Source organism: Amphiprion ocellaris, chromosome 3 (genome assembly GCF_022539595.1).
Source record: "Amphiprion ocellaris isolate individual 3 ecotype Okinawa chromosome 3, ASM2253959v1, whole genome shotgun sequence".
Taxonomy (NCBI): Eukaryota; Metazoa; Chordata; class Actinopteri; family Pomacentridae; genus Amphiprion; species Amphiprion ocellaris.
The window spans coordinates 35,855,399-35,883,167 of NC_072768.1; the positions used below are offsets into that span (position 1 = coordinate 35,855,399).

Consider the following 27,769-nt stretch of genomic DNA (forward strand, 5'->3'; position numbering starts at 1 on the left):
TTAAATCGGCCTATAACCAAATCGTTTCTTATGTTGAACTTCCTTCATAGTGCAGAACTCTGGACAGTAACAACAAGATGAGAAGCTGCAGCAACAAAAACAGAGCGAGCATCGTGCACCGACATATTTAGTGTTTAATTTTAGTCGACCAAAAGACAGAATGTAAACAGTGTCACAGAGCAACACTCAGAGGAAAACTTTAACTGGATTAGGTTCATGTTCAGGTGTAAAAGTGAAGCAGGCGTTGTGTGTCGGCAGCCTGGGCCTCATCAGAAGTTCTCCTTGTAGAAGTTGAAGCCGAAGTGTTCACACTGAGCCTTGATGACTTTGGCTAGAGCTGGAGAACCGCAGTAGAACACGTGGACCTTCCCTTTGTTCTCCTCAAATACCTTCTGGAACACCTGGAGCACAAAAACACATCCAAAACACATTTTTTTATTTTTATGACATACTATACTATGACTTTTTTGGTTTGTTGTACGACATACTAAACTATGACTTTTTGATTTTTTTGAAAACGATTTTACGACATGCTATACTGACATGTTTTGAATTTTTAAAAATATTTTTACATATACTATGACATTTTTTGGATTTTTATGTTTTTATGACATACTATACTGTGACATTTTTTGATTTTTTTAATGCTTTTGCGACATACTATACTGTGACTTTTTTTGTTTTTTAAAATTTTTACAACATAATGTACTAGGACATTTTTTTATTTTTCTATATTTTTACGACATACTATGACTTTTTTTATTTTTGCAACATACTATACTATGACATATTTTAGATTTTTTGTTTTTACGACATACTATACTATGACATTTTTAAAATGTTTCTATATTTTCACGACATACTATACTATGACATTTTTTGGATTTTTTTAATTTTTACAACATACTGTACTATGACATTTTTTGATTTTTCTATATTTTTACAACATACTATGGCATTTTTTTGATTTTTCGACATACTATGACATTTTTTTGATTTTTTAATTTTTACAACATACTATACTATGACATATTTTAGATTTTTTGTTTTTACGACATACTAAACTATGACATTTTTAAATTTTTTTATGCTTTTGTGACATACTATACTATGACATTTTTAACATTTTTCTATATTTTTACGACATACTATACTGACATTTTTTGATTTTTGTTTTTATGACATACTATACTATGACATTTTTAAAATGTTTCTATATTTTTACGACATACTATACTATGACATTTTTTGATTTTTGTTTTTACGACATACTATACTATGACATTTTTAAAATGTTTCTATATTTTTATGACATACTATACTATGACATTTTTTGATTTTTGTTTTTACGACATACTATACTATGACATTTTTAAAATGTTTCTATATTTTTATGACATACTATACTATGACATTTTTTAAAATTTTCTATATTTTTACACTATACTATGACATTTTTTAGATTTTTATGTTTTTACGACATACTATACTATGACATTTTTTAGATTTTTTGTTTTTACGACATACTATACCCTGTCATTTTTTGATTTTTATGTTTTGACGACATACTATACTATGGCAGTTTTGAGATTTTTTTGTTTTTACGACAGCATACTATGACATTTTTTTGATTTTTTTGCTTTTACGACATACTATGACTTTTTGATTTTTCTATATATTTATAACATACTATAGTATGACATTTTTTTTATTTTTTCGACATACTATACTGTGACATTTTTTGTTTTTTTTTATTTTTACAACATACTGTACTATGACATTTTTTGATTTTTCTATATTTTTACGACATACTATGGCATTTTTTTGATTTTTCGACATACTATACTATGACATATTTTAGATTTTTCTATATTTTTACGACATACTATACTATGACTTTTTGATTTTTTTATTTTTACAATATACTATACTATGACATATTTTAGTTTTTTTTTACGACATGCTATACTATGACATTTTTTGATTTTTGTTTTTACGACATACTATACTATGACATTTTTAAAAAAATTTCTATATTTTTACGACATACTATACTATGACTTTTTTTGATTTTTATGTTTTTACAACATACTGTACTATGACATTTTTTGATTTTTCTATATTTTTACGACATACTATACTATGGCATTTTTTAGATTTTTTGTTTTTACGACATACTGTACTATGACATTTTTTAAATTTTTTGTTTTCACGACATACTATACTGTCATTTTTTTTTTGAGTTTTGTTTCTATGATATACTATACTATGACATTTTTTGTTTTTTAAAATTTTTACAACATACTGCACTATGACATTTTTTGATTTTTCTATATTTTTACGACATAATGTACCATGGCATTTTTTTGATTTTTCGACATACTATATAGTTTTGATTTTTTTTGTTTTTACAACATACTATACTATGACATATTTTAGATTTTTTGTTTTTTCGACATACTATACTATGACATTTTTAAAATGTTTCTAAATTTTTACGACATACTATACTATAGCATTTTTTGATTTTTTAATGCTTTTGCGACATACTATACTATGACACTTTTTAGATTTTTTTGTTTTTATGACATACTGTACTATGACTTTTTTTTAGATTTTTATGTTTTTATGACATACTATATGACATTTTTAAAATGTTTCTATATTTTTACGACATACTATACTATGACATTTTTGATTTTTTATGCTTTTGCGACATACTATACTGTGACATTTTTTTTCATTTTTTCATGCTTTTGTGACATACTATACTGTGACATTTTTTTTCATTTTTTTCATGCTTTTGTGACATACTATACTATGACATTTTTAAAATGTTTCTATATTTTTACGACATACTATACTATGGCTTCTTAAAAATTTTTACAACATACTATACTATGACATATTTTAGATGTTTTGTTTTTACGACATACTATACTATGACATTTTTTGATTTTTATGTTTTTACGACATACTATACTATGACTTTTTTTGTTTTTTTATTTTACAACATACTATACTATGACATATTTTAGATGTTTTGTTTTTACGACACTATACTGTGACATTTTTTGATTTTTATGTTTTTACGACATACTATACTATGACATTTTTTGATTTTTGTTTTTACAATGTACTATACTATGACATATTTTAGATTTTTTGTTTTTACGACACGATACTATGACTTTTTTTGTTTTTTTATTTTTACAACATACTATCCTATGACATTTTTTTTATTTTTATGTTTTGAAGACATACTATACTATGACATTTTTTTGATTTTTATGTTTTTACGACATACTATATTATGACATTTTTGAGATTTTTGACATAGTATACTATGACATTTTTTGATTTTTATATTTTTACAACCTACTATACTATGATATATCTCAGATTTTTTTGTTTTTACGACACACTATACTATGACATTTTTAAAATGTTTCTATATTTTTACGACATATTATACTATGACTTTTTTGTTTTTTTATTTTTACAACACTATACTATGACCTTTTTTTGATTTTTATGTTTTAAGACAGACTATACTATGACATTTTTTGACATACTATACTATGACTTTTCATATTTTTATGTTTTTACAACATACTATACTATGAGTTTTTTTTACAACACTACACTGACATTTTTTTGATTTTTATGTTAAGACATACCATACTATGACATTTTTCGACATACTATAGTATGACATTTTTTCATTTTTTTATGCTTTTGCGACATACTATACTATGACCTTTTTACGACATAGTATACGATGAAATTTTTTGATTTTTAAAATGTTTTTACGACGTACTATACTATGACATATTTTAGATTTTTTTGTTTTTACGACATACTATGACTTTTTTTGGTTTTTTAAATTTTTACGACATACTATGACTTTTTTTGGTTTTTTAAATTTTTACAACATGCTGTACTATGACATTTTTTGATTTTTCTATATTTTTACGACATACTATACTATGACATTTTAAAATTTTTTTTATGCTTTTGCGACATACTATGCTATGACATTTTTTGATTTTTATGTTTTTACGGCATACTATACTATGACATTTTTAAATGTTTCTATATTTTTACGACATACTATACTATGACTTTTTTGTATTTTTATTTTTACAACATACTATGACATTTTTTTTGGTTTTTTAAATTTTTAAAACATACTGTACTATGACATTTTTTGGATTTCTCGACATATTATGACTTTTTGATTTTTTTAAATGATTTTACGACATACTGTATTATGACTTTTTAAAAATTTATGTTTTTACGACATGCTATACCGACATTTTTTGCATTTTTAAAATATTTTTATGACATACTATACTATGACATTGTTTATATTTCTTGTAGGTTTTCTCGACATACATTGACATATGACATTTTGGTATTTTTTAATGTTATTTTGTTTTTAATTTAAATTTAGTTCAGTTTTATTTACATAGCACAGATTCACACCCTCAAAAATGTTAATTCTCCACATAAACCAACATAACAAACCTCCATTGTTCTATTTCCTACGTCATCGTAGAACCGGACTTTTGTCTAATTAGTTCAGTTTGTCGTCATTCAAATGCGTTAAAAACATGAAGGAACAAAATTCAGGTTCAGCAGAAGAAATAACATTTTGCAGTAAATATCTAACTATGATAACTACTATCAGTTGTTTTGTGCACTCAGAGTTGAAGCTGCTGGATTCTACACCACAAGGCTGAAAGTCAAATTAAGGGTCCACTCCCGTAAGTTTTCGTGATCCTGACGGCTTCTATCTGCTTTAAAGGATCTGAGTTGCAGAAGAAAGCTGCTGTTCTGTAGTTTACCTTCAGATGTCACTATAATCTGTAGTCAGTTAAAGCAGCAGAAGAACCTTCAGATAGAACAAGAGAAGATGTCTCTGGAAACTAGGAACTAAATAATCCATTGATCAGAAAAATCCAACAAAAAGCTTCAAAGTTTGGACGTACTGCTCACCTTCCCCCACTCGGGTCGTCCTGGTTGGGTTCTGGTTCTGAGTCCGGTGATGGAGTCTCTCTTCTCCTTCTTGGCCAGAAGGTCCAGCGCCATCTGCAGGCCGATGGCCTTCATGTCGTTCTTACTGAGAGCTGACGTCATGTACATGTGCATCTCCAGGAAGCGACCTGACAAACAGTTATACATGATTATAAAACTAGACAGGATGAAGTGAAAAACATCTGGAACCATTGAGGAGAAGAAGATCTCACATTCCTATCTGCACATTCCACTTGTATTTAATGCTGTTAAACAACCGCAGATGCTCTGAAGGTTTATATTCTTTTCTGTCTCTCCACAGGTCGTCTACACTGTAAACAATTCAAATTTTAACAGCTTTTAACTTACATTTTGTTATTTTACAGGTTTTCCCTGTATTTTTTAAATTAATAATTACAGGCAACTCAACTGGTGAAATCACAATAGTTTTTACAGTGTACATGTCAATTGTAAAATATTGTTTAAAAAAAACAAACAAAACAGGTTAAAACTGCAAAAAAAATCACATCAAAAATCTGCATTTTTGCAAATGTTAATTATTTGTTTTTACCAATGAACTGAAGTCAGCAAAAAAGATTTATATTTTCACATTTTGTTCTTATTCTTATTAATTACAGGTAATATGTAGTAAAATCACAATAAGTGTTACAATTTATATGTTGTCAATTGTAAAATACTGTATAAAAAAAGTCTACATGACAAATCTGGATTTTTGCAAATATTAATTTTTTTTTTTTTTAACAATGTTTAACTTAGGTCAGCATAAAATATTGTTATTTTACAGATGTTTTCATTTAAAAAAAAGTATATTAAGGATTGAAAATGGTAAATAATTATTTTACAGTTATTTACAATCCCTGTTTTGTTAAATTACAGATAAAATGTAATAAAATGATATTAAAAAAATAATTTACACACTGACTAAAAAAAATAACTGCAAATAATATAAAACTGTACAAAATTTCCACATAAAAAATCTGTATTTTTGCAAATGTTTCTGATCTTGTTAACAGTGCTTGGCAGTAAAAAAAAAATGTAATTTTAGAGATATTTGCTGTTATTTATTTTTAAAAGTATATTAAGGATTCAAAAATGGTAAATAATCATTAACAGTTATTTTGCAAATTTTCCATTTTTGTTAAATTACAGAAAAATGCTCTAATTTACAGACCGACTATAAAAAAACATAAAATTTCCACATCAAAAATCTGTATTTTTTAGAAACAGCATTTTGTTCTTTTACAACATTTGATTGTAAAAATGCTGCTATTCTCCCACTGCATTCAAATCCGCAAAAATATAAATATTTGACAGATAATTCCTGACATTTGAAAGAATAGAAATATGATAGAACTGAAAAATGCTAAATAGACAATTGTGAAATTATACTGTTTTACTGTATTTAAATCTGCTAAATATATTTGTCAGTATTTTGTCAGAACCTGTGTATTTGGCTCCCTTGCTGCCAGTTTTTAACCATTTTTAGAGGATTTTTTTAGTCAGTCTACAGTGTTTTTCTCTCTTTGTAAACCCTCGTCTCACCTTCGGGCTCCTCGTCGGCCTGATCCATCTCCAGTTTGGTCAGTAAACTAACGAACCACTCGAACGACTTCTGATCTCTGTTGATCCAGATGAAGTCAACCTGCAGAGGTCAGAACCCAATCATAATATCGACATTTTGACGAAAAACACGTTTCATTAAACTGCGTCTTTAAACATTTTCTTACTTTGCGCAACTTCATCTCGCTGTCTTTGATGTTTTCACACCAGGAGTAGTTACAGTTGGGACAGTTCTGCTTCCTCCTGCGGTACCTGAGTCAAACAAACACCACGCCTGTTACATTATACAGTTATTTTTATTATTTTACTGAACCAGAAGATAACCGGAGGGACTGATGGATGGGCTGAAGAGTGACATAGACGCCTCACCTGTACATGATGCTTTGCAGGATGGAAGCGAAAGGTGTGATCCCGATACCAGCTCCGATCAGGACGGCGTGTTCGGAGGCAAAGATCTGTCGTGTAGGAGTCCCATAAGGTCCGTCTACGTAGCACTGACAGAAAATACACACTTACACAGTAAATATGTGTCTAAATGGTGATTTTCCTTGAAGTCCAGTTAAATCCATCATCTTTCTAGAGCAATTTTTCCATTTGTCCGAGTGGCCATACAAGAAAGAGATTACTGGTGGAGGACACCAAGACACCTATGACTCCTAAGAAGGAGTTCCAAGCTTCAGCAGCTGAGATGTTAGAGAGTGTTCACACAACAACTGTTGTTCACCAGTCAAAGCTTTATGGGAGGCAAAGAGAAAGACACTGTTGAGCTCAAATTAAGCTCAAATTAAATCTGGACTAGAGTTCACTAGAAAACATGTAGAGACTCTGAAGTCACCTGGAAGAAATTCCTTTTGTGTGATGAGACCAAAACTGAACTTATTGTCCGTCAGGCTATAAGTTGTGTTTGTTTGACACCAAACACACCATCCCCAATGTGAAGCATGGTGGTGACAGCATCATGATGTGAAACACAGTGGTGGCAGCATAATGATGGAAAGTATGGTGGTGGCAGCATCATGATGTGAAGCATGGTGGTGGCAGCATCATGATGTGAAGCATGGTGGTGGCAGCATCATGATGTGAAGCATGGTGGTGGCAGCATCATGATGTGAAGCATGGTGGTGGCAGCATCATGATGTGAAGCATGGTGGTGGCAGCATCATGATGTGAAGCATGGTGGTGGCAGCACCATGATGTGAAGCATGGTGGTGGCAGCATTATGATGGAAAGTATGGTGGTGGCAGCATCATGATGTGAAGCATGGTGGTGGCAGCATCATGATGTGAAGCACGGTGGTGGCAGCATCATGATGTGAAGCATGGTGGTGGCAGCATCATGATGTGAAACACGGTGGTGGCAGCATAATGATGGAAAGTATGGTGGTGGCAGCATCATGATATGAAGCATGGTGGTGGCAGCACCATGATGTGAAGCATGGTGGTGGCAGCACCATGATGTGAAGCATGGTGGTGGCAGCACCATGATGTGAAGCATGGTGGTGGCAGCATCATGACATGAAGCATGGTGGTGGTAGCATTATGATGTGAAACACGGTGGTGGCAGCATCATGATGTGAAGCATGGTGGTGGCAGCACCATGATGTGAAGCATGGTGGTGGCAGCACCATGATGTGAAGCATGGTGGTGGCAGCACCATGATGTGAAGCATGGTGGTGGCAGCATCATGACATGAAGCATGGTGGTGGTAGCATTATGATGTGAAACACGGTGGTGGCAGCAAATATTGATTATTGATGTATATTAATTAAAAAATTCCTCACCTTGATGTTGCAGAATCTGTGGTTCTCACCAAGCTTGGCAGACATCTGCTGGTACAAAGAGAACCGGGTGAACACATGATCATACGTGTGCACTAAAAATTTATTTAACGATAGCATTTACTTTTCATCGTGCCATGGTTAAACGGTTTCAGTATTGAGATGTAGAATGAAGTGATTTTGATTAAATATCACAATTTTAAGCTTATAATTGGTTAAATTTTGTGATGCAACCACATGCCACAGATGATACGAACCCTTAGAAAATTGAAAATCTGACAATTTTTTGTGCTGGTGCCATTTTTGCATTTCCGTTTTTGTTTTGGTTTGTTTTGTGGAGAAAGAAAAACCTGCCGACAGGTTTTGGGGATCAGAGGGTTTGACAAATGGTTTATTTTTGGAGAACTGCTATTTTAAACATAGAAAATACAGGTTCTGATAACAATTTTAGGCTTAGATTTAATCAATTTTCCGAATGGAACTGCACGCCACATGTGATGAGTTCAAGAACCACTGCACATTTGAAAACCTGAGGATTCTTTCTGCTTTTACAGTTTTTCTGGCTAATAAACAACTCCATTTTGGTGACTTTTTAAAGACAGGAAAAGCACTCAGAGAGCACAGCACTCCACCAAGGCTGCTCAGTCGTATCATTTCTGTCATATGAAATTCATCAACATAGTGCTATAAGTTCATACACTGCTATTCAAAAGTTATTTAGAAATGTCCTTATTTTTGAAAGAAAAACCGTTTTTTTTCTATGAAGATATCATTAAATTAATTAGAAATCCAGTCTAAACATTGTTAACGTGGTAAATGACTATTCTAGCTGGAAACTAGCTGATTTTTAATGGAACATCTCCATAGGGGTACAGAGGAACATTTCCAGCAACCATCACTCCTGTGTTCTCATGCTACATTGTGTTAGCTAATGGTGTTGAAAGGCTCATTGATGATTAGAAAACCCTTGTGCAGTTATGTTAGCACATGAATAAAAGTGTGAGTTTTTATGGAAAACATGAAATTGCCTGGGTGACCCCAAACTTTTGACTGGTTTTGTGTATACTATGTATTCATATCTACAGTTGATGTATGCAGTTTTTGTGGTGCGGACCTCTCTGATTGGAGGAGCTTCTCCTCTCTCTGCTGGTCCTGGTTCGTCTGGAAGAGGTTCTGCAAGTTTGGACGTCGATGTCGGAGGAACACTGGAGCCGTTCTGTCGGTACATTGTCAACTCGATGGCGTCGTCCTCATTGGACGCTACGTCTGCGTTACAGTCTGCAGAGCTGAACAGACCTTCCTGCCAGGAAACACACAGAGACATGAAGAACAACCGACATCCAGAGATGATTAATGACTTAAAGACATCTGATTTTAAACCTGAGCCTTCAGCAGCTGCCGGCGGTTCCTTAGGCTCGTCGCCAGTCGCTTGGGATTCACCGTCTCGGTCTCTGGCTGTCTGAAGTATTCGTACAGACGGTTGGTCCACTGACCCATTGAACGAATGTGAAGCCACAAAGCATCTGGAAGGTAAAAGTCACAATCCGAACCCCAAAACTCTACGATGGGATTGAAAGGCATACTAAAATGAAACAATATATTAGCCAGAAACTGTAGAAATACTTCATTGATCCCTGAAGGGAAGTTGCTCCTATTAAAAGTCTTACAAATATAAGCCGTACAAAAACTATGTAGATGAAAATAAGTAGAAAAATTTGTCCTAAAGATTTAAAAAAAAAAAAAAAAAAAATCAAAGCACAAGCATAAAGTGTAAAATGTGCTTTGTTCTAAGAAATATAAATGAAAGTATACAACGTAACAAATACTAACAGCTGCACTGAGACACAAAACAGGACACAAGTCAGTACACCGATTCCATGTCAGCTGGAAGGTGTATAGAAGGCCAGTCCAAGTCTAATCTCTAGAAGGTTAGCTTAAGCCAAATCTCTAGAGGGTTTAACTCACGTCTGAGGTCTTTCCTTTATAAAGCTTGTACAAGTCATCTGTCAAGTCTTTAGAGGACACGTTCAAGTCAAGTCTCAAGTTTTTAGAGGGCAAATCCAAATTAGGTCTTAAAATGACTAGTCCAAGACAGGTCTCATGTCTTTAGAGGGTTAGTGCAAATAAAGCTTTAGGTCTTCAGAGGGTTAGTCCAAGTCATCTATTAAGTCTTTAGAGGGCTGGTCCAATTCAAGCTTCAGGTCTTAATAGGGCTAGTCCAAGTAGTGGCACCTTACTTTCAGTAGCCCTATTTAGAGGACTAGATTAAGTCAAGTCTCAGGTCTTTGGAGGGCTAGTCTAAGTCATTTGTCATGTCTTTAGCAGGCTAAACCAAGTTAAGTCTCGGGAGGGCATGTCCAAGTCAGGTCTAAAGTCATATGGTTTGTCCAAGTCAGGTCTCAGGTCTTCAGAGGACTAATCAAAGTCAGGTCTCAAGTCTGTAGAAGAGTAGTCAAGGTCGAGTTTCAAATATTTATAGACATGTCCGAGTCAAGTCTTAGGAAGTTGCTCCCATTCAAAGTTTTACAAATATAAGCCATACAAAAATATATAGATAAACATAAGTAGAAAAATATGTCCCAAAAATTCAAAAAAAGAATTGAAAAAGTCTAAGCAAATATACAGCGTGACAAATACTAATGACTTCTATTTGTGTTTTTGCACAGAGACATATGAATTTTCAACTTGCAAACCTTAAACGTATTGTGTGTGACAGGAAGTTCCATCAGGAAAATGAACCACATCTCAGCTAAAACTGTGACATCTCATCAAAATCACTTTATTCTGCCTCGTTTAAAAATTCACCAAAAATAAAACATTTCTGATTTACAAAAAGCACTAAAAATCTGGCATCACGTCAGAATTGACTCTGTAGCTTCAAACCGATAACTAAACCCAGTATAGATGGTTTTGCTGCCTCAGACTGAGATACCTGACTGCTCCGGAGCGCTGCTGATGGTGAACGGATGCCACTCGTACTTGGCGATAACCGGGATGTTGATGTAGACGTAATCTCCAGGTTTGAAGTGGAAGAACTGAGGACGCTTGATGACCAGATGAGTCACCTGGAAAACAGACGAAAACACAAATAAAACTCTGATCGTGATGCTTCTGTAGAGGCCTCATTATTAACATTACTACAAATTTAGTATATTAGACCAGAGATGTGTCACTAAGACACTAAAGCAGAAGGAAAATTAACTCCAAATTATTTGGTTCTAAAGAAAATAATTAACAGGTTGATTAATGACAGTTGTTTGATTTTTATAACTATTATTTTATCAACTAATTGATATATTTTTTTTAACTTTATTGCTCGTTTTATTGTCTTTACTTATTTTTATTTTGTTTGTTATTATGTTTGACAGTATAGTTATTTTTTGCCTTGTCATTAAGGTTTTCTATTTTTTTATTATGTAATACTTAAATAAGTTTGTTGATTTTATACTCTTTTACCATTTATTTATTTACTTTTTCACATTTAAATTTTTTATTTATCTACCATTATTACTACTACTGTTATTATGTTTAGCCTTGTGATTAAGGTTTTCTCTTTTTATTATATATTTTTAATTTTATTGGCAAGTTTATTCTCTTTTACCCTTTATTTATTTACTTATCCCATTCACAAATTTAAAAAATCGCACTAAAATCAGTCTGAAATATTAAATTCCTGATGTCCGTTTAATAATAACCAGATTATAGCTCCACTTTATTTTATGTATATCTTGCACTCTTGTCTACCCTGTAAAGCATCTGAGTGTCTTGAAAAGTACTTTATAAGTATTATTGTTATCAGTAGTAGTAGCAGTGGTAGTAGTACTATTCTAACTAGATCCAGGAGAGTCGGCTCTGTTTGTGTTCAGCACCTTGGACGGCAGCAGGTTGACCTCCACGATGTAAAGACCTCCCATTCGAGACACTGCGATTCCCACAATCTTCTCCAGGATAAAGGCCAGACCAGGAACCAGGAACCACTTCCAGAAGTTTGCACAGTGGACCATGAGCAGAGACCAGACCCAGATGTAGGACAGGTGAGACCAGTAAAACACCTGCAGAGAAATAGAACTATTGAGTATGTAGTGGTAGTGTGATGATGATGATCTGGTCTCCTGGATGCTCACCTCGAAGTGTCCACTGCGTCGTACGAAGGTGCTGGAGCAGAGAACCATGAGGCAGATCACCACCTGCAGCACAACTCCGGTCAGAGAGGCCGTCCCCTTCACCCAGCCGATACCTGGACGGGTGGTCAGCAGGTACTCCCACAGGCTGAAGGTACTGTTCTCTGACAGGTGCACTGGGACACGAAACAGGACACAAGTCAGTACGCCGAGTCTAGGTCAGGTGGCAGGTGTGTAGATGGCCAGTCCAAGTCAAATCACTAGAGGATTAGTCTAAGTCAAATCTCTGGAGGTTTAGTCCAAGTCTAATCTCGAGAGGGTGAGTCCAAGTCTAATCTCTAGAGGATTAGTCCAAGTCTAATTTCTAGAGGGTTAGTCCAAGTCTAATCTCTAGAGAGCCAGTCCAAGTCTAATCTCTAGAAGGTTAGTTTAAGTCGCATCTCAGGTATTTCCTTTAAAAAGCCTGTACAAGTCATTTGTCAAGTCTTTAGTAGGGTTGTCCAAGTCAAGTCTTTAGAGGACACGTTCAAGTCAAGTCTCAAGTTTTTAAAGGACGAATCCAAGATAGGTCTAAAATGACTAGTCCAGTCAGGTCTCACATTTTTAGAGGATTAGTGCAAATTAAGCTTTAGGTCTATAGCGGGTTAGTCCAAGTCATCTGTTAACTCTTTCAAGGGCTTGTCCTAGTCAAGCTTCAGGTCTTAAGAGGGCTCGTCCAAGTAAGGTGTCACATCTTTAGAGGACTAGATTAAGTCAAGTCTCAGGTCTTCAGAGGGCTACTCTAAGTAATCTGTCAAGTCTTCAGTAGGCTAAACCAAGTTAAGTCTTGGGAGGGCATGTCCAAATCAGGCCTCAAATCACTATAGGGTTAGTCCAAGTCAGGTTTCAGGTCTTCAGAGGACTTATCACAATCAAGTCTCAGGTCTTTGGGAGTCTACTCCAAGTCGGGTCAGATCTCAGGTCTTTAGAAGGGTAGTGAAAGTCAAGCTTCAAGTATTTATAGACATGTCCATGCCAAGTCTTAGGTATTACCAAGGACTAATCTAAAAGACTAGATTATGTCAAGTCTCAGGTCTTTGGAGGGCTAGTCTAAATCATCTGTCAAGTCTTTAGCAGCCTAAACCTTGTCTTGGGAGGGCGTGTCCAAATCAGGTCTCAAGTCATTATAAGGTTTGCCCATGTCAGGTCTCAGGTATTTAAAAGGGCGAGTTCAAATTAGATCTCAGGTGTTTAGAGGACTAAACAAAGTCGAGTCTCAGGTCTTTGGGGGTCTAGTCCAAGTCAGGTCAGGTCTCATGTCTTCAGAAGGGTGGTCAAAGTCAAGTTTCAAGTATTTATAGACATGTCCAAATCAAGTCTTAGATCTTTAGAGGACTTACCCAGGGTGGGTTTCAGGTCTTTAGACGGCTAGAATCACAGGTTTTTCACATCTCAAACGGTTTGACAGAAACTCGTTGAACATTCAGATCAATGGTACAGTCGAACAAACAGAACCATGATGAATTTCTGTCTGAACATTATCTTAGTTCAGGGGTCACATCTTTAAAGGCCACATTTTACCTCTGTGGTCTCATATCTTTACATTTTTGAGTCAGACTCGGGTCCTAGTGTCGGGTCTACCTGAGACTTGCGTTTGTGTGTGTGTTTGTACCGAAGTTGAAGATGTGAGCGGTGGTGTGAACCAGAGTGTAGCAGAGGATGGCGTAGCCGACGATCTGATGCAGCAGGATGTTCTGGTCCAGAGGTAGGACTCTCACCACCCACGTCGCCCTCAGCCACGTTAAACAACGTCGCAGCATCAGCAACTGAACACACAGAAACACAGAAACAGCTCAACGTCACAAAATTGCCTCAGTTTGTACAGAACACAACTTTCAGAACCTTGATCCAGTATCCTGAGTGGAGCCTCAGAGGACTGACGGTCTAATATACAACCACCATCTGCAGCTAACGACAGCTGGACAATAAACTCACATCTGGAGAGGCTCCTTTAAAGAATCAGGTGATTGAGTTAAAAGATGTTACTGCATAATGTAATACCAAAAAAGTACATTTACTGAAGTACTGTATCAATTAGAGGCACTTGTACTTATACTACCATTCAAAAGTTTGAGATCACTTAGAAATGTCCTTATTTTTGAAAGAAAAGCAATTTTATCAATGAAGATAACATTAAATGAATGATAAATCCAGTGTAGACATTGTTAATGTTGTAAATGACTATTGTAGCTGGAAACAGCTGATTTTTAATGGAATATCTCCATAGAGGTACAGAGGAACATTTCCAGCAACCTGTGTTCTAATGCTACATTGTGTTAGCTAATGGTGCTGAAAGGATGATTAGAAGACCCTTGTGCAGTTATGTTAGCACATGAATGAAAAGTGTGAGTTTTCATGGAAGACATGAAATTGTCTAAGTGACCCTAAACCTTTGAACGGTAGTGTATTATTTTTTTTGTTTTCATAGAGAAATATTGTACTTACTGCTCTTTGTAAATTTACAAATTAAGATTTTTATGTGCAAAAACCTTCAAAAAGCTGATAAAACCTGTTTTCCAATTAATTAAAATTATGTTTTTAACAGCAACAGCTTCAATTATAGATAATTTGAAAGCACAAAGCTGAAATTTCCAAAAAATTTGCTGTTTGTCTGATGTTTCTTTCGGTTTGTTTGGTGATTTGTGTGTGTGTGTGGAGGGGGGAAGGCTAAATTATTTTTCTTAGCTAGTCTGTTTTCTAAATTGTTGTGTTTTTGGGCCAGGCTCGGCTGGTATTTGGACGCAGAAACTGTTTTTTTTGCGTCTGTTTTGAATTGTCTTAATATTTGCCATAAATTTTAACTACTCTAAGATTTGGACTGTTGACTCAAAATCATTACAGCTACAGTCCAAAACAAAGAGCAAAAAAATCCAAAACAAAAACAGTAAAATGCTGCGTATACTATATAGAGCATCAGTTATAATAATACTAAGATAAAACAATATATCAGCTACTGGAGACATTTTTTTCTGCATCCATTTCTTTTAACCTTTAATATATTAACTACGTTTTACTGATCAGACATTTACTCTAACAGTATTTTCCATTGTCGTATCAATAAAGTTACTTCAATTTATGTGACTTTCTGTTCATTCTTTCTCTTTCTTCACTGCTTTATTTATAAAATGGCAACTCTGTGTTTGTGCTGATGTTAAGGTAAGAAAATGAAGTGAGGAGGTTTTCCTGAAACGAACACAGCAAACAGACAGAAACACAGAGTTCCTTCTGGCCTCCACCTGAACAGAAACAGCTTTATATTCAGCAGCAGCAGGTTTGTGCTGCCCTCTGCTGGACATGGAAACACATCACACACTGCTGAGTTTAATTCACAATAACAATTATTAATTTATTAAAGGCATAAGGATGAACAAATGTCCTTTTAACAATGTTCAACTGTGCACAGTGAAGCCATACTTGGAAAAGAAAGAACTAAAATAAAGTGTATTAAACTTTATTTCCTTGTTTGATTTATTTTTATCAGGAAGTACTCTGATCCTTTACCTAAGAAAACGTAGAGTTACTGCATTATGTAGTAGTCCATGCATTAAAAATATCAGTTAAGTAAAAGTATTATGGTAAAATGTAACTAAAGCGTTAAAGATAAAGGTGCTCAAAATACATTTGTTTCATAAAACATAAGGAAACAGTGAAAATTCTGTTTCCAGTTTCCAATTTTTAAGATTTTTTTGTCAAAAGCCAACCACATTCAACTCATTGTCCAGCTAAGACAAAGAAATTAGACAAATTCTTGCTTTTCAGGGGTGAAATCCATCGTGTGTTCTCAAAGCTCCACCAATAATCAATAAAAATTAATAATTTACTCTTTTAATAAATATTTTGAGTAATTGTTAAGGGAAACAAGTAAAAATTCTGTAGTTGCAGCTTCTTAAATGAGAATATTTTCTGATTTCTCTCTTCCGGTGTTACTGTAAAGTGAATTAGTTTGCCTACATAAAACATTTGTCATCTTGGGCTTTGGGAAACACCGATCGACAGTTTTTTTTTTATTTTTTTACCCTTTTCTGACATTTTCTAAATTGAACAACTAATAATCGAGAAAAATATTGCACAGATTAGCTGACAATGAAAATAATTAGCTGAGGCGCTAGTATGCTTATTATTTTACTAGAAAAATGATCAATGAGTTGTCAGAACAGTTAGAGATTACTCTTATCACTATTTTACACACTGTATGGTTGGATAGTTTGACCTTAAGAGGGATTAGCTTAGCATAGCTTAGCTTAGTATCATTTTATTGTTACAGCTGCTGAAGCTATTATTATTATTATTATTATTATTATTATTATTATTATTATTATTATTATTATTATTATTATTATTATTATTATTATTATTATTATTAATAAACTACTTTAAATCCTGCGGGAGAGTTTCATCTACAGCAGAGTGTTAGATTTTTACAAACTAATCAGACGTTTTGTTTCTAAAATCTTAATCTGTGAAGTACTGCGGTATTATTTCGTAGAGTATTTAGCGGCCAGCTGCAGTCGTACCATGACGAAGGTGCAGTTGAAGTTGAGACACTGTCCGCAGCCTTTGGCCACCATGAACCAGGCGCCGCCGTGGCTGTTCTGCAGCATGGCGCCGACAAACAGCAGCAGGCTGAGGAGGGCGTAGACGCACAGGAACAGCAGCTTCCGGCTGTTGTTCTGCCAGTAGACCCGGGTCAGGTACCGAGGGGTCTGACGCTTCTTCTGGTCCACTTCTGGAGGCTTCAGCCAGTTAGCAGCGCTGAGGAGGAGACGGTTAAGACAGGGTGAATATGCTGGAATTAATATTTCAGTCAGGTTTCCTTTATGATCGTTTTACCTCAATGCAAAAGTTCATGCCTGAACATCTCACATTTGTCAGATTTGTCGCATGTTATTTAGTAAAACGTGTAAAATCTGGACTCATAGGTAACATTAGTTTTTGAGTTAAATATTCTTAAAGAAGGTGGGGTCATGTCCATTTTTGCGGAGCATGGTGGTGGCAGTATCATGCCGTGGATCAATGATAAAGTGCCATAACTAAAGAAATAATGTAGCTAGAGTCCTGAAATTTTGCAGGTCCATGGATATCTACATCTGGTTTTCAATGGTTCAACCCAGCTTTGATAGAATAATACAAACCAGTTATATGATGGTGCAAATTTGGTCAAAAAATGTCCATGTTTCTGTTGACGCCGATATTCCATCAACCATTAAACCTTCATTTTTCACTCAAAGAGGCAGATTTTTTTTCTTGTGATTGAAACCGATAGGAGCTTTAAAAATGTGGAGTATGGTGCCAGTCAGAAGCATATTTTAAGTGCAAAAAACTATTAAAATTCTGTTTTTTGCATTTATAGCCGATATTTTAACATGTATTGAGCAGCTATGATGGTAAAAACATTACCAGTGTCCCATCTGAAAGAGATTTATAATATTGTTACTGGGCTAAGAGAAAAATCCTGGTCTTCCAGCTCATTGTGCTTCAAATGATTTTATAAAAAGTTTTTAGTTTTTCTCATAAAGTATGCCTCTGACTGGCTCCATACTCTAAAAATAAAGGTTTTATGGTTGGTGGGATATTGGAGTTAACAGAAACACGGAAATGTTTTGACTAAATTTAAACCATCGTATAACTGGTTTGTATTATTCTGTCAAAGCTGGGTTAAACCATTGAAGACCAGATGTAAATATCAATGAGCCTGCAAAATTTCAGGACTCCACCTACTTTATTTCTCAAGTTACGGCACTTCAAGCATTGATCCACAACATGATACTGCCACCACCATGCTCAGTAAAAATCGACATGACCTCAATTTCTTTTAGGATTTTTAACTCAAAAACTACTGCTACCCCTGAGCCCAAATTTTAAACATGGTCAACTCAATCAATATTCACCAACAATCAATGGTCAGTGGAGCATTCGGTGAACTAAGACAGATGACCCTCCTGTTTTTTAATAATAAAACGTACAGATAGCACCAGAGGATAGGTGGGTGCTTCTACCTGATGGTGAGGTTCTCCATCACCTCTGGGAAGTTCTCCAGCTCGGCCTTGAGCTCCTCGAAGGTGATGGAGCCACTGTTGTCTTTGTCAGCCGACTCGAACAGCGCCAGCGTCAGGTCATCCAGCTTCTCCTCCGGCAGGGAGATGGCGCTCTCTCGCAGGCAGGACTTCAGAACCGTCCTCAGCTCGTCTGGATCGATGGAACCGCTGCCTGCAAAGAAAAACCAGGAGGAAACTGAAACCAAAACCAAGCGTAAGAGGAAATCTGATGAAGAACATTATGACTTCATGGAGCCCAGATTCAATAAGTGAAGTCTGTTTCCCCTTATCTCAAAAAAAACAAAAAACATTTGAAAAGCTGAAAATGCCTGATGTCATAAAATAAATTAAAACTCTGTCGCTGAATGCCATCAGCCTCAATTATAGATCATCTTAAACCACAGATTTTTACACATTTGTTGTTGTTTTGTTTTGTGGGAGAAAAATAAATAACTTTTCTTAGCCATCAGCTAAGTCTAGTAACTTGTCTCAGTCTTTGAGCCAGGCTGCGACAAATGGGGGATTCGAACCTGAGACCTCTAGTGTAGCGCATGTATGGCTGCATGATGTTTTAGTTTATATATATATATATATATATATATATATATATATATATATATATATATATATATATATATATATATATATATATATATATATATATAAAAAATATAAACTAAATAGTGCTGAAACTCCTTTGGATTCAAATTCCACTCAAAAAATGTGCAAATTTTCCATCTTTTCTTTGTAATTATTTGAATTAGTAGATACTTTTTTATAAAAATCAATTTGGAGGTTTGGATTTGGTCAGATAAAACTTTTTTCCCGCAACTTTACGAACTGAGAACATCATTCATCAAAAAAAGATCTCCACATTTGTATAAACATGAAGCAGGTTGAGGATATACTGGAAGACGTCGTGTTTCTGCACGATGAGTACCGACCGTCCACATCGTAGACCTGGAACAGGAATCTCAGCTTGTCGGTTTCGCTGCCATGAATCAGGAGGTCGAGAGCTTCGAGCAGCTCATCCAGACTGATGGAGCTGCTGCCGTCCGAGTCGAACAGAGCGAAGAAACGCTCAGCGAAGAAAGACTGCACACAACATACATGTTAAGTTAACTTATTTTCATTTAGATCCTATCTGCAGCACAAATTAAAACATTCACGGACAAACCAGACAAAGCACAGGACTCACAGTACAACAATCACATACAGCAGCATGTAACTTAATGGGGGAACTTTTCCATTATTCTTGGATTATGGAGACATTTGATACACGCATGTGCTAAGTGGAGCTATTTGAAGCTAATAGGAGCTAGCTGGAGCTAAAAGATGCTAACAGGAGCTAACCGGAGCCAGCTGTAGCAAAATTAAGCTAAAAGACACTTAGAGGAACTGACAGGAACCATCAGAATTACACAAGAGCTATATGGTGATGACAGCAGCTAATTGGAGCTTGCAGTAGCTAACATGAGCTGATAGGAGGGAACAGGAGATATCTCGAGCTAACAGCAGCTATCTGGAGTTTTCAGGGACTGACTTGAGCAAATGTGCACTTAGGAGCAACCAGGAGTGTCTGAAGCTATCAGCAGCTACCTGGAGTTTTCTGTAGCTAACAGGAGCAATTGGAAGCTAACGGGATATATCTGGAGCTAACATCAACTAACTGGAGATTCCTGTAACTAGCTTGAATGAACAGGAGCAATTACAATTCTACTATTCTACAATTTCATTTAGCAGACGCTTTTATCCAAAGTGAGGTCCATCTGAGAATAGCCAATTAGGGGCAAACAGGAGATATCTGGAGCCACTACCAGCTAACTGGAGCCTTCTGTAGCTAACATGGGCTAAAATGAGCAATTAGGAGCTAAGAGGAAATACCTGGAGCTAACAGCAGCTAACTGCAGCTTTCTGTGGCTAATGTAAGCTAACTGGACCAATAAGGACCTAACAGAAGATATCTGGAGCTATTAGGAGCTAACAGTAGCTAAGTGTAACTTTCTATAGCTTACATGAGCTAGCAGCACAATTACGAGTTAACAGAAGCTATTGGGAGCTAATAGCAGCGAATTGGATCTCACTGAAGTCCATATGAGATAACAGCATAATGGCAGTAGCAGCACTGGAACACTCAAAATTTCTTTAGAAATTTTCAAGTTTCATCTTGAGACAGTAAAGCTAAGATACCATTATTCCAAACAGGGGCTACTTTAGGAATTCAACGTATTAAACACATATTTTTTTTTTTACACTTTCTTGTTTTTTACATAAATTAATGTTATGTCACAGCTTTGACGTCTTCTACACTGTAGAAAAAGTTCAATATAAAAACAAAAAAAGCTGTGTCCAAGCTTTTAACTGCTACTGTAAATAAAACCTCAGTGGTAGCACAGAAAGTCTTACGCTGTGTAGCTCATACACTGTATCCATCAAACCTACATTTATACTGTTTTAACAGAACAGTTCAATTCTATCACAGAGAACATCAGGTTCACTTTAATGGTATCTTTTATACTTTCTACTGTCAAATTTTACACTGATAATTTATTGATTGATCTTTGAGGGCATGTTTTGGATGATGATTTGTTTATCAAGGCCTATAGTTGTTCAACTTTATCTAAAGTTCAAATCATCTCTGTCAACTCTGCATGAAAATCATCTCCAAATAATATCTGAAAACGTCACTTCAACTGTCTTCTCACCTCTTTGACCTTGAGAGCCGTCTTAAACTCGTCGATGTCGATCTCTTTGTCGTCTCCGGCGATGGTCTCGAACTGTTTGGTGACCCACTCCAGCCATCGGGCGTCCTCGTCCAGACTCATGATCCTGGTTCTGGTGCTGCAGCTAGAGACAAAACCAACAGAATTATTGATGGGAATATCTTATTAATGTCTGGCAGCAGCACGATGTTTGTTTCTGAGCTCCTCTAAGCTGTGGAGTTCCTCAGAGGTCAATCCTGGGTCCTTGTTTATTCTCTAGGTGTTCTCTTTGGACCACAGTTTGTCGTAATTCGTTTCTACGCTGATGATGTTCAGTTTTATGTTCAGGTAAAAGCTGTCTTAAATGGATTGGTTCTTGGATTCTCATAGTGTTCTGATGAAGTTACAACAAAATCTAAGTTAAAATTGTTGCACAAGTTTAGCTGTAGAGCATTTTTTAGCAAAAAGATGATTCAAAGTACTTAATCATGTTCCATCAATGCATTTAAGTACCTGAATCTTTATTTTCATGCCACTTTATAAGTTTTCTCACTTATGCCACAAAAGTTATTTGACTTTATAGTTAATATTGATGCACCCAAAACGTATAAAGAGATTATAAATGTAAAACCGTTTTTAATGAGTTAACCTATTAAAAAATAAATACGAATAGAATACAGATTCTCGAAAAAACATGTTTCAGTTCATATGTTTTGAAATCCTACATCAACTTAAAATAGATGAATGTGTATACAAATAAAGAATTTTTGTTTACTGAAAACACCTTTCTCTCAAATTTGTTATTATTTACTTCTTCACTGGATTAGAAGAATCAGGTGATATAAGTTTATTTAATATCTCCAATTATCTAATAACACATTCAGTTAAGAATTTAGGTTATAAGGCTAATGTATGGATATTTTCTGATTCTGAAAAATCCCAAAACCTTTATTAGGATTTCTAAATGAACTTTGTTTTGCTTAATATTAACGACTGGGGTAAAATTTCCTACATTCCCTTATATTTAGCACCAAACTGTGATGGTTTTTGCTCAAAACATGCTGTAATTTACTGCTAAACAGCTGTTGATTTTTAAAGAATTCATGGGGAAAATAAACTGAAAAATGCAGAACGAGTAAAGTGTTACTGTACTTTTACTTAGTTGTAAAAATACAGTAAAAGAACATGAATACATCGTCTACTACAGCATACAAGGCGTTAAGAACAGAAACGTGTTAATAAAACAACAAAAACGACATAAAATAAAGATAAAACTAGAATAAAGTACATCAAACTGAAAAACTACAAACTGAATGTAATTTTTTGAAAGGAAATGTGAAACAGAAAAACCTGAAGTCCTGATTAGTGAACCTGCCTTGACTTTACATGTTTCGTGTTCTTGCTGTTTTCATGACTCATTGAACATCTGTCCAAGCTGAAAAATCCACATGTGAAACTCTTTGTTCAGTAGAACCACTGCTGCAGCTAATTTTCTTTTCAGTATCTTCAGAACAAAGATTTGTCACATGAACTTGTCTTAAAGCTGGAATCATTTCCAAGATAAACCAGCTTCATCCTGAGAACATGATTTCAGTCGTGGGTCGACGCCCAGATGTTCCACCGAGAGTTAAAGGGTCAGTTCACCTCAAATGACTAGCATAATATTTGTTTTCTTTCTCTGCTGGTATTGAGACAACTTTGGTTTGGGTTTCTGCCTCTATTGTTTCTGAAAACGGAATATTTTGTGGTTAGTTTTCTCAGACAGATCCTGAAATCCTGCACAGAATCAGGAGAGAAACTATGTCTGTTGGGTTTAAATGAATGTGTAACAATTAATTTTACTCTTATTGTTTTTGTTTTAATCTCTTTGTTGTTTATCTGTAAATCAAAGTCCTACAACATGTTCTCTGCTTTAGACTCATCAAACATAATGATTGAACCTTTATTTTGGGTGAACTGACCTTTTAATTCTCCATCCATTCACTGCTGAAATGTACATGTTAACAGCCTGTATTACAGCTTTCTTGTGTATTTAGTTGCGAAATATTACACATTTTGACTCATTATCACTAAAGATTTGTACAATATTACATGTTTATGTGCTATTTTTCTTCCATTTTGTCTAAAAACAATCCAACATTTAGACTTCAGCTGTCATTTATACTGAATAATTATATATACAGTCATAAAAAAATTATTAAACCACCCTTGTTTTCTTCTATTTCTTGTTCATTTTAATGTCTGGTACAACTAAAGGTACATTTGTTTGGACAAATATAATGATAACAACAAAAATAGCTCAAAAGAGTTTAGCTTAAGAGCTGATATCAGACATTTTCGGTGGTTTTCTTGATAATAACCAAAATCACTTAAGTTCTTCCATCAGTAGCTACGGCATCGCACTGCTAAAAACAGCTTTTAGGTATTTCATGTTTTCTTTTCTGTCTGTTTTAGTCACATGATACACAGGAGTTAGTGCTGATGCATAACCATTGTTTCTGATGACTGCAGCCATGTGTCTTGGATGCTCTCCACCAGCTTCTGACATTGTCCTGCTGTCACAGCAGCCCATTACTGTCGCACAAATTCAAGCAGATTTGCTTTGTTTTTGGGCTTGTGGTTCTCCATTTTGTGTTTGATGATTTTCCACAGGTTTTCAATTGGGTTTAGATCTGGTGATTGAGCAGCCAAGGCTTGGTTCCAATGTTCTGGTTCTCTATCCAGGCTTTAACTGACATTATCTTGTTGGAAAATCCAGTCATTGGAGGCAGGAAAGAGTTTTCCAGCTGATGGAAGAAGACTGTTTTCAAGAGTAGCCCCGAACATGACCTGGTTCATTTGCCCTTCACACAATTGCATTTGCCCTGTTCCATCCAGACTGAAACTACCCCAGATGATCAATGATCCACCCCCATGTTTTACTGTAGGGGCAGACAGTCTGGTTTGTAGCTTCTCCAGGCTTCCTCCTAACCAGTAAGTTGGCTGGAGTGGACATCAACTGAAAACTGGATTCATCACTGAAGAGAACCTTAGTCCAATCATCAACAGTCCAATTCTTGTGATCCCAGCAAAGAGTAACCAGCTTCCCTCTGCCTTTCATTGATGAAGAGCTTCTTCCTGCTCTGTGTGACTTCAGACCATGGTAGAACCATGTTGGGCTTGTTTTTTCTTGGTGTAATGAACGGCTGTCTTGGAGATCTTCAGTTTTATCGCTACCTGTCTCTCACTCATGCCAATTTCCAGCAGTGCCAAGATGGCTGCCTTTGTGGCTTCACATAATTCTTTAGTTTTAGGCATTATATGAGAGCTGACAACTTCTGAGTTGTGCTACGGCTTGAATGTCAGCAGGAAACCACTCTAGACCTTTACATGTGCTGCTGATGACATGAAATGGCCTCTATGTACCCTGGGAATATAATTAAGCTGAAGCATGTCAAACAGGACATAAAGTATTATGGAATCAGCTGCATTTTTTGTCATGTTCATTGTATTCTTCAGGTAATATACCTTTAGTGGTACCAGGCATTAAAATGAACAAAACATTGAAGAAAACAAGGGTGGTCTAATCATTTTTTCCATGACTATATAATAAAGCTGTTTCAGTTTCAGCTCCCAGTGTGTTTATTTTATTTTTTTAGTCTAGAATATATATTTTAAAATGGTGTTTTTTATGTGTGTTTTGCAGTTTTTCATGTTCTGACACAGTGGCTGAATCTCTGGATTCACCTTCAAACACCTCTGAGAGCTGATGATGAAAAATAAACATTTTCCAATCGATTAAGCAGCTGATTTACCAAATTACTCACACACTAATTGATAATCAATAATAATTAACCACAGAGAGAAACTGCTGTGCAGCTCAGAGGAACATCCAGCCTTCATGAACACCTGAACTCCTGAATGAACGTCCTGCTGTTTTCCGACACGACGACAGCTATTGATCATTTAGGACGTCGCCATGGCGATGCCAGTCGCAGAATGAGACACAGGCAACAAACACGTTGAAGCTGAAAGTTCTGAGATGAGAAACAATTCAAGCTCAGAGTCAAGACAAGAACCAAAACCAACGAAAATAAAGAGTGAAGAGTTTCTGAGTCTCTGCTGCTGTTTGTTGTAAAAGTTCATTTTTACTGATTTAATCAAAAATCAGACTGAACAGATCTGATCAGTACAGCTCATTTGTTGATTATTCTCTAAATGATAAAATACTAGGAAGCAGTGAAGGATGCAAATAAACACAAGAAAACATCCAAACTACACACATGCATTTAAAATTGTCATTATGTTGGAAGATACATTCAGCATGGTGAAATATGTTTCTACAGCTGATGAGCAGAGTAGAGAGAAAAAGTCTGTAGAGGCTGGAAACATGGAAATAGTTAAATATCTATAGAATGTGGAGACAAAAGCACCACAAAGAGACACCAAATGATATAAATAAGACACAAAACAACAAAAATAAGACGCAAAATGACATAAAAGTCAGATGAAATGACAAGAACAAGAAAGAAAGCAGCAAATATGAGACACAAACTGAGCAAAAAAATAGACACAAAATGACAAAAACAACAAAAAATGAGAAATAAAACAACACAAACGGGACAAAATGACAAAAAAGACACAAAACTGAGACGAGAAGACAGACTGAGAGGAAAATCAAAGCTACTGGATGAATAAAATAAATGCATCATGGCTCAGAAACAGTGAACAGAGGAGCAAGTTGTTGGAGATACATTCAGCATGGAGAAACATCTTTCTACACATGATGAGCAGAGGAGAGAGAAAAATACTGAGTTTGTAGAAGATGTGAAAATAAGACACTTGGAAAATTGTACAAGTTGATTCCAGGATTTTACATTTTGCTAAATAAATGATTAATGAAATTATAACTTTGTCATACTGCAAAGAGTTCTCTCTACTTCCAGTCACAGCTCTGATGCAGGACTTTATATTGCAGTTAGAAATGAGCAAAGAGTGAGAAAAAAAGATGCAACAGGAGCAGAAAATGCCCAGAAACCACTTGGATTCCAGAGTGTTAAACTACGCAGCTGCAAAAAAAAAAAAAAAAGCATTTAATAATTCTTTAGCATGCTTAAGTCATTTTTTCTCCTCCACACAGCAGCATCTGTACATAAAACATTATTTTCATTCTGGATTTGCCTCCAAAGTTTTATAATTTTAACAAAAATAGTGAGAGATGATGAGAAGCTTGAGAATTAAATTGAAGATTAATGATTGTTTTCGCTGATGAGAGGTCTATAAAATGTTGTTTATTTGCGACAAATTGTGAATTTTGTAAGGTAGGAGTATTTTCTCTTAGAATCCAGAAAAAATGGAAAATAAATTTCTGTGAATCTGTTTTTTCAGATTTCTCTAAGAAAGTCTCCTAAGAGCCCAAAACCACATAAAGAAACATTTAAACTTGATGTTAAAGTCTACAGCAGGGAAGGAAAAAGACTTCAACAATCTAAACTCAGAGTTTTAAAGACTTTCTAACTAAACTACAGAGGAAACAGGCTGTATTCAGAGGCAGTAATGAGAGTTTTACCTGCTGCAGCGAAGCTCCTTCCGTCCTCAGCTGCTGTGAATCTGTTCTCGTCCTCCTCTTGTTCTGAGCTCCGTCAGCTGGATCTGACATCAAACCTCGTCCAACCAAACCCCGAGACTCACCGGGACGCCGAGGAAGCAGAGGAACACAACGAACACAGACTCAGAGTGAAGCTGAACCTCAGTCTGCAGCACAAACAGGAAACTTCTGCTAGATAATCACAAAAATCAACAGTTTTTAATCTGAAATCACAGTTTTATTATCCAGGAGGAACATCGATCAGGTCTGGATTTAAATGAAAGGGAAAACTACTATTTACAGTTCACATTTTGTTTAATAAACCTTCTATTAATACAGATTTTAATGTTATCACTGTTGTACGGATTCTTCAAACTTTTTACATCAAAGTTCATCCAGAATTTAAAGTCTTACCGTTGGATTGTATGGAGGCTCATTACAGACACACAAAAAAAGATCAATGAAATATTCATATTTAAACAAGATAAACTATGGGATAAAAAGGAAAAAATAAAGGATAACAAGGCAATATTATGAGATTAAAAAAATACGATATAAAGAAAAATTAATGAAATAAAAAGTTCAATTTGAACATGAAAAATGAACAGGTAAAAATGAAGAAAAGGCAAAACTATGAGACAAAAATGATAAAAAATAAACATAGCATGGCAATATTGCGAGAAAGATTTTAAGATAAAAATTAAGAGATATAAAGAAAAAATAATGAAAGAAAAATTTTAATTTCAAAAAGAAGATATAAGAGATAAAAATGAAGAGATTGAAAAGGAAAATCTATGAGATAAAATGTGAAATTTACAAGATAAATATTATGAGATAAAGATTCAGAGTTAAAAAAAAGAAAAATGAAGAGAAAATAGTTAAACAAAAACTAAGAGATACAATAAAAAATGAGATAACATAAATATTAG

At 35.0% G+C, this 27,769-nt stretch overlaps 1 protein-coding gene across 1 annotated transcript; it reads right to left on the reverse strand.

The window, feature by feature from the left end:
- Window positions 1–116: 116 nt before the first annotated feature.
- Window positions 117–27,669, reverse strand: nox5 (NADPH oxidase, EF-hand calcium binding domain 5). The gene is made up of 17 exons (XM_055007538.1): window positions 26,823–27,669; window positions 21,278–21,419; window positions 19,517–19,667; window positions 18,534–18,744; window positions 17,052–17,289; window positions 14,150–14,303; window positions 12,502–12,674; window positions 12,247–12,429; window positions 11,310–11,442; window positions 9,758–9,900; window positions 9,492–9,677; window positions 8,381–8,425; window positions 6,970–7,094; window positions 6,768–6,852; window positions 6,583–6,682; window positions 5,002–5,168; window positions 117–401 (listed from the first exon to the last, which is right to left on the reverse strand). Exons 2-17 carry the CDS (start codon window positions 21,395–21,397, stop codon window positions 270–272), a joined length of 2,346 nt encoding a protein of 781 aa, XP_054863513.1. The 5' UTR covers window positions 21,398–21,419; window positions 26,823–27,669; the 3' UTR covers window positions 117–269.
- Window positions 27,670–27,769: the final 100 nt, after the last annotated feature.

Coding starts and splice junctions, on each gene's coding strand:
- nox5 (XM_055007538.1), bottom strand. CDS start 21,397: ATGAGTCTGGACGAGGACGCCCGATGGCTGGAGTGGGTCACCAAACAG. Junction 19,668..21,277: donor CGGCTCTCAAGGTCAAAGAG/GTGAGAAGACAG, acceptor TGTTGTGTGCAG/TCTTTCTTCGCTGAGCGTTT. Junction 12,675..14,149: donor CGCTCACATCTTCAACTTCG/GTACAAACACAC, acceptor TTCGTGTCCCAG/TGCACCTGTCAGAGAACAGT.